Source organism: Microtus oregoni, unplaced genomic scaffold (assembly GCF_018167655.1).
Source record: "Microtus oregoni isolate MIOR12 unplaced genomic scaffold, Mior012 000011F_ref0000422, whole genome shotgun sequence".
NCBI lineage: Eukaryota > Metazoa > Chordata > Mammalia > Rodentia > Cricetidae > Microtus > Microtus oregoni.
Window position 1 is genome coordinate 44296047 of NW_024543070.1, and position 15632 is coordinate 44311678.

General features: G+C 37.6%; 1 protein-coding gene across 1 annotated transcript in view; it reads right to left on the reverse strand.

Annotated features, from left to right (window-relative positions):
* Window positions 1–15632, reverse strand: part of LOC121453626 (DNA excision repair protein ERCC-6-like 2) — an 83956-nt gene that overhangs the window by 32845 nt on the left and 35479 nt on the right. Inside the window, exons 13-16 of the mRNA XM_041660519.1 lie at window positions 11228–11327; window positions 7839–7991; window positions 6433–6513; window positions 3460–4564 (exon numbers count right to left, since the gene is read on the reverse strand). Of these exons, the coding sequence (XP_041516453.1) occupies window positions 3460–4564; window positions 6433–6513; window positions 7839–7991; window positions 11228–11327 (1439 nt within the window). The remainder of the gene's footprint in view (window positions 1–3459; window positions 4565–6432; window positions 6514–7838; window positions 7992–11227; window positions 11328–15632) is intronic.

A 15632-nucleotide genomic window follows, 5' to 3' on the forward strand; every position in this document is an offset into this window, starting at 1 on the left:
TGCACAAAACTCAAGTACAAGTGGATCAAAGACCTCAACATAAACCTAGTTACAATGAACCTGATAGAAGAGAAAGTGGGAATAGCCTTGAATACATCGGCACAGGAGACCACTTCCTAAATATAGCACTAGTAGCACAGACACTGAGAGCAACAATCAATAAAAAGGACCTCCTGAAACTGAAAAGCTTCTGTAAGACAAAGGACATGGTCAGTAAGACAAAATGGCAGCCTACAGAATGGGAAAAGATCTTCACCAACTCCACATCTGAAAGATGGCTGATCTCCAAAATATATAAAGAACTCAAGAAACTAGACATCAAAATACCAATAATCCAATTAAAAAATGGGATACAGATCTAAATAGAGAATTCTCAACAGAAGAATCTTAATGGCCGAATGACATTTAAGGAATTGCTCAACATTCTTAGTCATGAGGAAATGCAAATCAAAATGACTCTGAGATACCATCTTATACCTGTTGGAATGGCCAAGATCAAAAACACTGATGGCAGCTTATGTTAGAGAAGATGTGGGGTAAGGGGACTACTCCTCCACTTCTGGTGGGAGTTCCAACTTGTATGGCCACCTTGGAAATCAGTATGGCAATTTCTCAAAAAATTGGGAATCAATCCACCTCAAAACCCAGCATCACCACTCTTGGGCATATACCCAAAAGATGCTCAATCATATAAGAACACTTGCTCAACTATGTTCATAGCAGCATTATTCATAATAGGCAGAACCTTGAAACAACCTAGATGCCCCCAATCCAAAGAATAGATATGGAAAATGTGGTGTATTTATATAATGGGTTATTACTCGGTGGTAAAAAATAAGGATATCATGAAATTTGCAGGCAAATGGAACTAGAAAAAAAATCATCCTGAGTGAGGTAACCCAGACCCAGAAAGACAAACATGGTATGCACTCACTCATAAGTGGATACTAGATATAAAGCAAGGGATAACCAAATCAGAATCCCCAGCTCCAGAGAAGACAGGTAACAAGGAGGATCCTAAGGGGGACACACGAATTGCCCTGGGAAAAGGAAATAGATGAGATCTGTGTAAATGGGGATAGTGGTGGAGTGGGTAGAAGGAAGGGGAAGGGGGAGAACATGAGGGAACTAGATGGCCCAGTTGGGGGGAGGGATAGAGTGGGAAGAGTAATGAAAGAAATATCTTGATAGCGGGAACCATTATGGGGTTAGAAAGATACCTGGTCCTAGGGAAATTCCCAGGAATCCACAAGGATGACCCCAGCTCAGATTCCTAGCAATAGTGAAAAAGGTGTCTGAACTGGCCTTCCCCTGTAATCAGATTGGTGAATACCTTAACTGTCATATTAGAGCCTTCATCCATTAACAGATGGAAGCAGATGCAGAGATCCACAACCAAGCACCAGGCCAAACTCTGGAGTCCAGTTGAAGAGAGGGAGGAGGGATTATATGAGCAAGGCAGGTCAAGATCATGATCGAGATAGCAATAGAGACAGCTGACCCAAGCTCATGGGAGTTCATGAACTTTAAACCAACAGCTGGGAAGCCTGTATGGAACCAAATTAGGCTCCCTGTATGTGGGTGACAGTGGTGTGGCTTGGATTAGGATCTATCTCTAGTGTATGAGCTGGCTTTTAGGAGCTCACTCCCTATGGTGAATGCTTTGATCAGCCTTAATGAAGGGGGGAGGGGCTTGGCCCTGCCTCAACTTAATGTGTCAGGCTTTTTTGACTCCCCAGGGGAAGCCTTACCCTTTCTGAGGAGTGGATTTGGGGTGGGGGGTTGAGAGGAGGGGAGAGCAGGAGGAGCAGAGGGAATTGTGGTTGGTATATAAAATAAATAAAAATTACAAATTAAAAAAAATAATTAAAAATAAAAACAAAAAGAAAATGTCATTTGTAAGTGAAGACTAATCTAGAAGAAACATTAAGAGGAAATAGATAATGACAAAAACCCAAACAAGTGAAAAGATAAAAATGATTTAAGAGATGATCAATTCTCAAGAGCAGTGACCAAGACGGAACAGCTGAACAAGTCCCTTGATGCAGCATGATGTTCCTAAAGAAAGACTGGTGGAAACTACATCTGCACATGAGAACACTGACTCGGAGTAAACACCAAACACAGTCTGCTGAAACCACTGGGCAGCAATGAAAAGAAATAATATTGAAAATACTCAGCAAAATGTGAGCCAAGGACTTTATATCCAGCAAAACTGGCTTTCAGGGCACAAACCATTATCACATGAACTTCAGCAGAAAAAAAAAAAGTCCCTCTGCAACATGTCTTAAAAGGTTTACTAGAAAAGAAGGTCCAGATGATGCAAATGATTTAGAGAAGAAGGTCCAGATGATGCAAATGATTTAGAGACACTGACACTAGGAGGACTGAAAGGGACCATGAAATTTCTAGTTACCTGTACACCACGAGGGAGTGAAACCAAAGGGGAAGAATTTAGCCAAAGTCTCTGGCAGTTTAGACATAGTGTAACCACTGTAAAAGTGGAAAGAAATGGAACAGTTTGTCAAAAACAAACAAACAAACAAAAAACTTAAATTAAAAATGTTTTCGTGATGCTCTGCTTCTGGGATACACCTCCAACCTTCACTGTGGTACCATGTCAACGCATTCCTTCACTATTGTGTAGTAGGAGACAAAATAAATAAGCAATTATGGGACATTATAACTAAATCAGTCTTTGTATGTGACCAGAATGATCAAGATGAAAGAAATAATATTCAAATATAATGGAGATGAGAGAGAACTTTCTAATTAAGTACCACTATAAATATGGAAGTATAAATATAGTTCATGAGGTATATTCACCATCACATACAACTACATAAAATATATGTGTATGTATATTCATATACAAATGAGTATATGTATAATATACATATTAAGATATATAATTACAAATATAGTACAAAAACTATAGATGCAAACGTACAAATAATATGACCACTGAAATACTTCACAGGTAAATCACAGGTAATACAGAGGTCGGCGAACATGTCTGACTGCTGAGAAAACTGAGCAAAATGCAGACTGGTGGAAACTCTGTAAGTAAATTACATGGTAATGAAAGGATGGAGGAAGATTCCTGCAGATTACACAGACTACATAAGATGAAGTGGACAAGACTGAACTACGCTATCAGAGAATACACACCCATGTGACAAAACTTAACAATATACTAAGGAATTTACGAATCAAAATAACTGGTTCTATGGCACAGAGAAGCTGTGCTGAGGGTGGGCCACACGGAGGGGCATCACAGGGAGACAGCAAACTCTCCACCCTCCTGTAGGTGGCCTTTCCTTTACCTCCACTTCATTATTTCTTCATTATCCTGAATTATTGCCTCAATGCAGCATCCTGACTTTAGAATTATTTTACAGCTGGCTGAATAATCTCTCTTAGAATATGACTGAAAAAGTTATTTAGAGAAATGTTTACCTAATATTTTATCCATTGAGTCACACATTTGCTCTTGACTGACAACTCTTTCATTTAAAAAGCTTGCTGGCTTCCTTGATATAAAAGTGTTGTTTTTCTCATCCGGGCCAGGTAGCTTGGAGAACAAACTGATTCTATCTTTTAGTTCAGAGGAACTCCGACGGCTGACAGATACACTGTCATCAGAGGACGAGAAGTCGTCAATGACCTGAGAGCTACAGTCCCCATCTGCGTGCACTTGTTCTGCCTCCTTTGCTCTTCCAGGAGACTGATAAGGCTCCCTTTTGTTTTCCTTTTTTCTCTTAAACTTTAGGGAAGTAGTAGCTCTTTGCTTTCTTATTCTTGCCTTGGGGAACATGTCGATGTCATCAGATTCATCGCTAATATCATCTGTATCTTTTCTTTTCCTAACAAGTTTCAAGGTCATGTTCTCAGTACTCAAGGGTTTTGAGGGTCCATTTCCTTTGCCACTGTTCTGTCTACCAGCAACACAATTTCTTTTCACAGGGTTTTCTGCTTCAGAATCTTCAGATTCACCAAACAGCAGCTTAAAGCGTATACGGTTATTAGGGGCTTTCTGAGCTGGATACTGTGTGGGATAGATGACATCACTGTCTTCTGACTCTGTGTCATTTTGTCCCCTGACATGATGTCCATCTGTACTGTGATACTTTCTTTCATCATCAGATTGAGAAGAAACGTTCTGTTCTAAAATCTTCTTACTTTTATCAAAACCACATTTTTCATTAGGATTTTGGATGTTCTCTGATTTCTGATGTTCTGAAGTACAAACAGAGTCTCGAGTTTTCTGACAAGCAGCCTGTTTGGCTTCTGCTGACAGGCATGTGGGCTGCTCATCAGAACTTTCATCACTGGAGGCATCATTTCCATCGCCATCCTGGACTGACTTACAATTGGCCTCAAACAATTTAGAGAATCCACACTGCAGCAAAGTGAGCTGCGCTGAGGAGCCTGCAGCTCTACTGGAGCCAGAGACTCTGTGTTCAGCCGTCTTTCCGAGGGAGCGGCACACTGTCTCGTCATCACTGAAGTCACCGTAGAGCTCACAAACCTCTGTGGATTCTTGACAGTCAGGGTCTCCAGGCTACATAAAAAAGCAGTCAGAAACATCAGAAAACATGAGGGAAAGGGTGGTGTGCAGTGGTGCATGCCTACAGCTAGAAAAGCAAAGGACTTGGGAAATAGACAGGAGGATCAGGTGTTCAAGACCATCCTCTGTTGTGGGATTCTGATCCCTTTAGCCAATGGCTTTTGGGGATTAGGAGTCCTAGGGCAAGACTTGTCTGCAGATGTGACAATTTATAAGCTTAGGGAGAGGATCTCGCTTTTTCTTGCTCTCATGCTCTCCTGGGTGGCCAGAGCGGAGTAGGCAGCTTGCTCTTCATCCCTGAATAGACTGGATGAAGACAGCTGATCAGTGGTGGCATCTACATCCCTCAGTATCAGTGAGCGTTTACCCCTATTTTATACCTAAATAAATTCTTGAGAACCCTTAACATACTCTTGCAGCTTCTTTTAACAATCCTCCACTTCACCAGAAATTCAAGGCCAGTCTTGACTATATGAAACCCTGTCTCAAGAACAAAATTTGCTACAAATTTAAATTCAGTTCCCTTTCCATGATAACCCAAGTTAAGGATAACCTTCAGTTCCCTAAAATTAAAGCTTAATTTGTTAATATCTTCAGAAAGTAATTAGATATTTCTGCCAATATTTTATATTTGTGTTTATCTACATTAAAAAAAAAATTGTCAGCCTGGGCCAGCAAGATGGCTCAGAGGGAGAGGCACCCGTGACCAAGCTTAACAACCCGAGCCTGATCCAACTTGGTAGAATACAAAATCTGTAAAGAAAAACAAGTCCCCTGAGTTCAAGGTCACTCAGTTCACATAAACTTAAATCTCAAAAGCAAACAAAACAAACAAAAACAAAAATAGCAACATAAAAATGTAGACAGAAGTTTCTGTCCTACCTGGTCCTGCAGCTGTTCAGTACCAAATAAACACACAGTGGCGTCTATTAATTATAAACTGTTTCGACTATTGCTCAGGCTTATTACTAACTAGCCCTTACAACTTAAATTAACCCATAATTCTTATCTATGTTTAGCCATGTGGCTTGGTATCTTACTCAGTAAGGCATTTTCATCTTGCTTCCTCTATATCTGGCTGGTGACTGTGTCTGTGCCTTTTCTCTTCCCAGAACTCTCCTAGTCTGGTTGCCATACCTATATTTCCTGCCCAGCTACTGGTCAATCAGCATTTTATTAAACCAATACGAGTGACCAATCTTTACAGTGTATAAGAGCATTATCCCACAGAATAAAAATCTTCCGTAGATTTCTTTTATCTTATATCTAACATGGCCTCTGGTAACAACATAGGTTTCATGGCTATATGATGAGATCTTAAGATCACAGACTCAAACCAACACAATACTTGCTTTGATTTACTGAATGATTTTGATACTTGGGTTTAATCTTAGATGCACATTGATGGTCATTTCTCTATTTAACTTGTTCTTCAGTTAAAAAAAAAAAAGTCTGGCCTGGCAGTGATAGCGCATGCCTTTAATCCCAGCACACAGCATGCAGAGGCAGGCGGATCTCTGTGAGTTCGAGGCCAGCCTGGTCTACAAGAGCTAGTTCCAGGACAGGATCCAAAGCAACACAGAGAAACCCTGTCTCAAAAAAAAAAAAAAAAACCCGAAAAAACAAAACAAACAAACAAACAATATAGTCTGGTGTGGTCACTTACAGAAGGTGTTTAATTTGGGACTGCTCCTGGACTTGTTTATATGAATATTGAGCACCTTAAATAATTAATTTCATTCATCATCCTATGACTTTATTCCTCTGAGATTTTAGAAAACTTTCTATTTTTTGTGTACTGAAAAATGAAGGAAGAAGTAGAAGAAAAGACTATCACATGCCATGTTTTCTGGTTTACTCACTGTTTCTAGTTCCTGTGCTGAAAGTCCCCCTTTCAACCATGTCGTGGCTGTCATGATGCCAGCTTCCACTTGGCCTTCTCTCTATAATGTCCACAAGGGAGAATATAAACAGCTGTAAATACAGAGTGAAACAACCAGAAAGGTAACAGCAAAGCAGGCTAAGTCTAAGTGGCTTTGCATCCTAATAAGAAACTCATGCAGTTTCACAAATAGACAACTAGTGGCTGTGTCCAGCTCCACTGCAAACACTGCTGGGAAGCACAAGTGTCCCATCTGCCCAGGAATCCGCCATCACAGCTGCTGTTTCATGTGTGAAGACGGAGCACAGGGCACCACCATCCAAGCATCACCAAGCTCTGGTTGTGTCAGCAGTGCATTCCCTATTATAGCCACTACAGAACGTCACTGGGCTGCTCAGTCCACAGGTCTTCTAGCTTCCCCAGTGCTCGTCCTGAACAACTACTCAAGCATTACATTTAACACTCACAGTACATATATCCACCTGTATAAATGCCCTCCATCTCATCTCCATCAGGACAGAAATTGCTCAAAGACAGGGATTAATTTTTCTTGAACTATATTTATGATGCTTACTAAATGAAATACAGTCAAGAATTTTACTACAAAGTCCCAGAAGCCAAGGGAAATAGCCTGGAGTTCTTGTTGGCTGTTTCCTCATCTATGTAAGAAGGAGATGGAAAAGGATGATATTCCAGAGCTTTATCATATCTACACTAATATCAGTTGAGAAAAAGGACAATATTCTCAGTGTTCTGGTAAATTAACGAACTTAAGGAATTTTTAAAGCCATGTAAGTGTCTCATTTGAAGAATAAGAAACATCTGTAAGCTGAGCAGGAACATAGCTAAGAGTCTGAAATATTGGTGTGGAATTTTTATTGGGAACAGAAAACAAAAATCTCTAAGAGACAAGAGAGTACATCTCAGGGAATATTTTGTAACTTCTAATCAAAACATGTTTTACAGTTTTGTTTATTTAGGAAAATCTTAATTTTTTAGCTCTCAATTTCAACAACCGTTTTCAGAATAATAAACTCTTGTCTGTCTGAATGGCCGTGGAGGCTGTACTATCTCACGCGTGCATGGAATATATGGATGTGTATTATCTATAAATTTGTCTGTCTGAAATGGCCGTGGAGGCCGTACTATCTCATGAGTGGATGGAATATATGGATGTGTATTATCTATCAGCATCCACGAGAAAGCCTTGGCTTTGAGGTACAATTCAGTTCCCATTTCTTTAAAAGTAAACATACTAAACAGGCATTTATGCTAAGGAAAACAAAAAATTTCTCTGACAAGGAGACACCAATTGTATTTGAAAATTCCCAAATGATAAAACTGTACTGAAATCATCATTGAAGAGGTCACAGAACAGCTCCATACCTCCAGGATGTCTCTCGTAAGACATGACCCTTGGGACCTTAGTTTGAAGAGGTTGTGGACACCAAAGAGCTCTCCTCGATGTTCTTTTGACCCTTGTACTGCTTCAAAGTATCGCTTGGCATTTTCACTTCCAACCACCACACAGTGAAGTTGCTAGAGCAGAAAAATAAAAGATATTTCTGAAATGTTTGCTCCAGCAGTATGTCAGAGTTTCCTGGCACTCCCTGCACACACACAGTTTTAGTTGGGTTGGCTGAATTGCCTTAAGGAGGAGATTTTGTTTCAATTTCCCTGCAGATGTTGCCATTATGGTGAAATAATGATCTGGCCACCTTGCTGAAGCAGGCATTTTATATTTCCTAGTTTATCTGTTTTTTAAATACTGAGTCAAGATTACATTATTATAAATGTTTTATTATGTTTAATAATGAAATCTGACATCTGAATAAATTTTTCTTCTTTTAAAATTACTACATTAAAAAGTATATTTAAGTCAAGTAAGCCTTTGCCTACCACAAGTGGCTTTTGCTCATGATGTTTATTATAGTAACACAAAGCAAACTAAAACAGCAAAATAGAAAGAAGATTTTATTTTAACATTGCTATTAAATAGTCAAATATAGAGTTAATGCCTTATCCTCCAGAAGAACCTATTTCTATGAAGATTTTTTAAATTCTTATAATTTTTGATAACTTTCATATTAAATATTTCTTATAATATAAAAAACTATTAGCAGAATTGTTATATCACTTATGTTAAAATCTAAAGTAACTATACAATAAACATGCTGATGCCAAGCTAACTGCAGATTTACCAACCACAATATTTCATTGACAACAACCATGAAAATCTTAGAAACACCACTGTCAAGAGTTTTGAGAACCCCATCAATGGAGTAATTTAGGATATATGTGGATATATATCATTTTAGCATCATCATATGGATATTCTCTATTTGCTAACTATTTCATAATGTAATGTAAGTGTGTAAAATTTAAACATGACCTTTGAGGAAATACACATAGATGATAAGTCTGTGAGTTTCAAATGGCCCAGAGAAACAAGAAAGGTAATAGCTCCAACAAGGAGAAGGCAAACATAGAAAATGTTATCAAACGAGAATTGGGGCAAGTTTGGAGTTTTTTGAGCTGCTCAGTCAATTCTTCTGTAAATTTTTCTAAATAAATTGTATATATAGGTATACCTATGTACAACATATAGATAAGGCAAATCTTAAAATGCCAAACTTGATTGTATATGATGCTCCAAATTTCAAGGACCACGGGTGCTGTATAAATATTATTTTAAACCATAGACTATCTGATCCCTGCATGGAAGCACAGCATACCCCATTCCAAGTCCTCCTTAAACAAGAGCTCTCCCTTAGATCTTTCCGGATGTCCCTGCAGTGCAGTTGCAGCTACAGAGGAACAGTTTCATGTATAAACATAGCTTTTGATATGAAGTAATATGGTTCCAGGTACTAAGATTTGCTAACCATAATCCAGCTCCGTGGTGCTCTTCATTTCTTTTCTTCACCTGGTCACTAGTGCGTTTCAATCCACGCTCACTTCGGCCTACTCCATGGTTGTTTCAAGTAGAGCAGAGATTGTCTAAGTTTTTAGCCTGGGTGATGAGTGACTTTTTGTGTAATCAGCAAAATGTTTGCGTTGTCTTACTTGTTTGCTTCCAGGATCTCTATCTGTTGCTCTCACTTGGGAACAGACAACTCTTGGCTGCACAGTGCACAGATGAAAATACACGTTAAGCCACCTTATTGCACATGATGCTCCAGAGTTTCCAGGAATTCTTTTTTGGGGTAGTGACTGTCTAATTTTTCTGGTGTTCTTCTTCTGGCTGAGTTTCACTGAGTTTCTTTCTTTTCTGTCTTTAAGGATCCTTAAACAATTTCTGGGCCCTGAGTAACCTTCTGTGTTTCAACATATTTACAGCTTTTTTTGTTCTTAGTTTTTTTTTCTTTTCTCAAAGAATGTGAGGCTCAATGTATGTATGCCTGATATGCATCCTTGTTTCAAATTCCAAACTATCTTTAAACCATGTGTTCTACCTTTTCTTTATATGATCGCTACCTTATCTTTGTATGTATCATACAAAGTTCTAAACACTTAAATTACAGTTTCCTGAAATTTTTCTATTATATATTATTTTACAGTATATAATATGCCGTTTTAGATAAAACTAAAAGTGCATATAATAATAGGTTGAAAACCACTTACATGGTTAAGGAAACATTACTGATGACCAGTTTAAGACAGAACTCAAAACTACAGGTCCTAAGAAATAGCCTATTTTTTTCAAAAGTGGTTAAGTTAGAAAAAAACTTCTCTCAAGTAGTTCCAAACTATTTCCTTTAGAGCTAAATGATTTAAGAAAATATACAAACTGCTGCGCATGGTCCTATTTTTAGAATGAAGAAGTTAGCATGAGTTTTAAGACTGAATCATTTTTAGGTTAACTACCACCACATGTGAAAGATGTTTGTTCTTAAATAGATGCCAGTCAAATATACAGGGAGCAATTCAAATTTAATACTTGTAATTAAACTTGAGCCTCAGTTCGGAGCTTCTCAAACGAGCAATCCTAAATGAAGAACTGTTTATTTATAAGTATGAAGAGAACAGAAATTAATATCCTACACATATTAAAGAGCCAATGAGATTTCAGATGAACACTCAAGTACCAAGCAGCAGCAGCGGAAGCTCTAGCTGCACAATCTTATTTCCTGGGCATCTCTGCAGCCAGTTTCCTAAGGTGTCTCTGTATCTTCAAGGCATTCTCGATCTTTTTCATGTCTCAGCACATACAGAAGAACCCATGAATATCAACCTACAGTAAAAAGAGGAGGTCCCTTAAGGCTTGAAGGTGGCTCAAGAAATTCCTGCTGTTAGTTGTGCACCGGAAACTCACCTATAGTACACATATCACACCCTGGCTCACTGTATGACTTAAACCATGGTCAGTGTACTAGCTGAGTCCTGGCATTCCTGGGAGCAAGTTAAAAATGCAGAGTCACCTGGGCAGTAGTGGTGCATGCCTTAAATCCTAGCACTCAGGAGGAAACAAAATGCAGAGTCTTTGGGCTGTACCTCAGACCTACTTAATCAGAACCTGAATGTCAACAAATCCCCAGGTGATTAAAGTGCACATTAAGGTTTAAGAGATACTGCTTTAAGAAGCTTTCAGGAGTAAAATCCAATGAACTTGACAATTACTCTATTTTGTGCACGTGTATGGGAAGAGTATATTTTATAATCTTAGTAAATTACACACTAGAGTAAAAATTCAAAAGTTCTTTATACAAATTTGTTCCTAATTTCTGAAAATAGACCCATGTTGACTTCTAACTTAGAATGAAGTATGTTCTCACCTGTTTGTAAACCTGCCGTAAGTACATGATCTCCTCCACAGTCCCCAAGGATATCAGCCTGAGCACTTTGACGTCTCTACACTGCCCGATCCTGTATGCTCTGGAAATTAAAACCAGGACGTCAGGTGAAACAACCCGAAGTTTAAGAGGCAGCTTCTATGTGTAGTAGTGGACGATCACAACATTTTTAATACCTCGTGCTTAGGTTATGTGGTGTTATTTAGTAATAATGCAAATATATCTAGTCATATAAAAGATTAGTTGCTGAGAATACTTTAGAAAAGGTATATAAAATGTTCTGTTACAAATATCATCGTCCACTGCCCCAAACTTTTTTTCTAAATTTAGCTTTTTCTTTTAGGGGACCTCCTTATGGATTCCTCCAAATGTAGACTGATCCATAGTGGCAAAAGCAAGATTAATGTCTGCCTGGGAACGAAGGGCTGTGGGGGAAGGGATACATTCATTATCTTGATCATGGTGATGATGTACACAATCATCACCATTTACCAACTGTATACATTAAGTTCGTCAAGTTTACTATATGCAAATATGGCAATTACACTTTAATAAGATGATCTAAAATAAAAACAATAAAAAGTACCCCTCCCAAAGAATAAAAACGAAAATAAAAATAAATTTTGTTAAAAATAATTGAAAATTCTCGGATGCAGGTTTAAGAACTGACATATATCTTCTGGGTCTGAGTCAATCACTCGGTTACCTAAATCCCCAGGTTGTCAGGTTGTGATACAGACCCTGATACCAACCACACTTTATACTGATTCGCCACAGTGGTTACCAGTCTGCTCCCTCTGGTTCTCAAACAGGCTCTATTGATGCTCTGAACAAAGTCATATTCCTCAACACTTGTGGAGTTCCTGATGCAAATGGACAAGACTTAACTATTTACATTATTAACTATTAATTATTAACTATTAACTATTTATAATACTTGAAAAATTTTATAACTTGGGGAAAATTTATTTTGAACTTGAGAGATCACTGTCAATACTATTAATATTTGGTATTCTCTCATAAAGACTTTTGGGTACTGCAAACCTTGTTTCTGCAGAAGGGAATAAAGGGGCTGTAAAAAAAAATCAGAAAAGGATCCAAGAAAATATCAAATCTCTCCCTCCCTCATGTGTGTGTAGTCCACTGTTTTGTGTTCTGTGTTAGAATGCTTGTTTTTTAATCTCCACGGGTGAAACTTGAATACATGTACTTATGCTTCATCAAGTTCTTGGTCCATCAAACAGGGACTTACAAATGATGAGTCTTCTACTATATAGAGACAAATATAAAGGAACTGCTTTACAACATACAGGTCAATGTCTTGATTTCTCTTTGTTCTAGAGACTCAGTGGAAGGAGATGGTTGGGGAGGGAAATGCACTATGTTATGAGGGAGAGTGGAATAGTTAAGTCATAGGGATATAATTGAAAAAGTACAAAATTAGGACCTAGGGTGGTAACTCAGTAAAGTACTTGCCATTAGTTGTTAGTAAGCCTTTCTGATTTATTATTATTATTATTATTTATTATTTAAGACAAGCTCTCTTACGTAGCTCTGGCTGGCCTGGATCTTGCTAAAGAGACCAGGCTAGCCTTCACCTCCAGAGTGCTGGGACTACAGGTGTATGCTACCATAAAGGCATCTTTCTGCCTCTTAAACTCTTCTGTCTTGTCCTCTCCCACCATTCTTTTAATTAATAACTTAAATTATGTCATGTTAATAATGATAATTTCTTCTATAACTTTCTCTTATTGCTTTTTTGTTTGCTTGCTAGTTTTCTAAGTTATACTGTGTTTTTCATTCACTTTCAGTCTTTTCTAAGGAATTAATTTAAAATTCGGGGTTGGAGAGATGGCTCAGTGATTGACTCCTGGTAGCCATTGAACTGGAATACAATCACCTGTAACTCCAATTCTAGGGGATCCAAAGTCCCCTTCTAGCCTCAGTGGACACCATATGCACAGAGTGCACACGTACTTATACAGGCAAACAATACACATAAAATAAAACCTTAAAGAAGAAATTAAAATTATAAACTAATGAGAACTTAGTGACCTACAGTGATTTCACTAGTACTTATTTCTAAAAACAAAAAAAAAAAACCACATCCACTCTTTTGATTTTTCTTTCATGATAAAATACATGCTACATAAACTTAATCATTTGAGCATACAGCTGAAATGCAAAAAAGAGACCCAGTGCTTTGGAACCAATATCATGTATACTATGCATACCTTCCTCATTTCAAACTGAAATTTCTTATCCACCAAACAGCAATTCCTTAGTCTCCCCCCCCCCCGTACCCAATTTTCTCAGTAAGGATTTATAGCTATAAATTTCTCTCTTATTCACTGTATCCCATAAGATTTGGAATGATGTTTTCATTCACTTCAAAGATATGTTAAATTTCTTCTGCCACTTCTTTGACCAGTTAGGGGTTTTGGGTGGGTTGTTTTATTTCCAGATAATTGTGAATATTTGAGTTTTTCCTTCTACTGCAAATGAAAAATAAAATACTAAACAATTTAAGTATTTTTAAACATGTTAAGGCTTTTTTGCAGGTTAGAATATGGGCTATTCTAGAGAATGTTGTATGTGTATTTGAGAGAAACACACTTTGTTGATGCTTTGTTGGAAGAAGCATCTGTCACGTCTGATTTGTCTCCAATGTTGTTCAAGTGTTCTCTTTACGTCTGCTGTGAAGTTCTCTAACTGGAGCTGGAGGGGTTGGAAGTCAATGTTTGTTATACTTCTGTTTGTAACTGTTATAACTTGCTGGCATACTGACTTTTAAAAATCATTTCACAATGTCCCTCTTTTATTCTCATAACAGGTTTTACTTAAAAGTCTATTTTTAATTCTATTAACACAATACTTCTGCTCTTTTTTGGTTAATATTTTCATGAAATATCTTTTTCCAGCCTTTCATTTCCAGCTTACACATATCCTTGAATCCACACCGAGACTTAGAGAAACCATGCAGTCAGATACTCCTATCCTCCCCCATATTCCTTTTTAATCTATTCTGAGATCTATGTCTTTTGATCTGGGAGGTGAATCTGCCTATGGCCAAATAAAAAAACAAAGGAGGTCTTGCTTTTGCTAGTTTGTTGAGATAGGGCCTTTCCCTAGCTGTTCTGAACTCACTACGTAGACCAGGCTGGCCTCAAATTCACAGAAATCTGTCTGCCTTAGCCTCCAGAGTATTAGGATTAAATACTTGTACCACTATGCTCAGCTGCCTTTGCTGTGTTTAACTGTTTTGTCAGATTTCCTCCACTATTGATTTTCCTTTGTGGTTTTTTTTGTTTTGTTTTGAGACAGGGTTTCTTTGTAGCTTTGGAGCATGTCCTGGAACTAGCTCTTGTATTCCTTTGTATTTTTAACTGATCTTTTTTTCAGTGATACACTGATTCCTTTCCTCTCTGTTGTTTCTATATATATATAAGACACATATACATAAATAAAATATATAAAAACATATATTACAAATGTACAGATGGATTCATAAGCATTTTATGCATTTTCCTTTTGAATCCTATTGAAAACAAACATTTAAATTCTATTGATATTTGTACTTGTCCATGGATTTACTTAGACTGATGGACTTTCATAAAGCTTTCAGTTACTGTCTGCTGTCTTTTCATTTCCACTTTATACATATTTACTACTTTAAACACACCAGCACACTGCTTTCTGGCTGCCAGGTCTGTGCTGAGACAATCACTGATGAGCCTGTGGAGATCAGTTCCACATATCCTACAATTTTATCCTACCACTTTTAGGATTTTGGCTTTGTTTTTATCTACTGACAGCCTGAAAAAGTTTTGGTACAAGTCTCTTTGGGATCATCTCAACATGGAATTTTTTCTTTCCTTTATTTTCCTTCAAACTCAGGAAAATTTTCAATTATTATTCCTTTTTTTTTCCTCTGCTGAGAATTCCATAATGTGCAAATAGGTCTATTTGATGAGAAGGAAGGAGAAAAGAGAAGAAAAGTAAAGGAAAATATGTCTCTTTGGTGAGATTTATTTTTCCTTCTTTTTAAAAGATTCTTTCTCAGGCTTAGTATCTTAAAGTACTATGACTCCATGCTCACAGGTTCTTTTACTTCATCCTGTTTAAGTCAGGGTTGAGTCTAATGAAGCTTTTAATTATAGAACTGAATGGCAGGTTCAGAATATTTGTACTTTTGTTCTCATAATGTTTATTTCTGCTGATATTCTTTCTCATTTTGCCCACCAGTATTTTCTAGAATTCTCTGTGTATTTTTTCAGTTTTTAGAGAATTTAAGATGGTTACTCTAAAGTCTGTCTTGTATGTTCACTGTCTATCTTTAAGGAAAGTGTCTGGAGACTGGTTTTGCTATTACTTTGAATAGATCGTA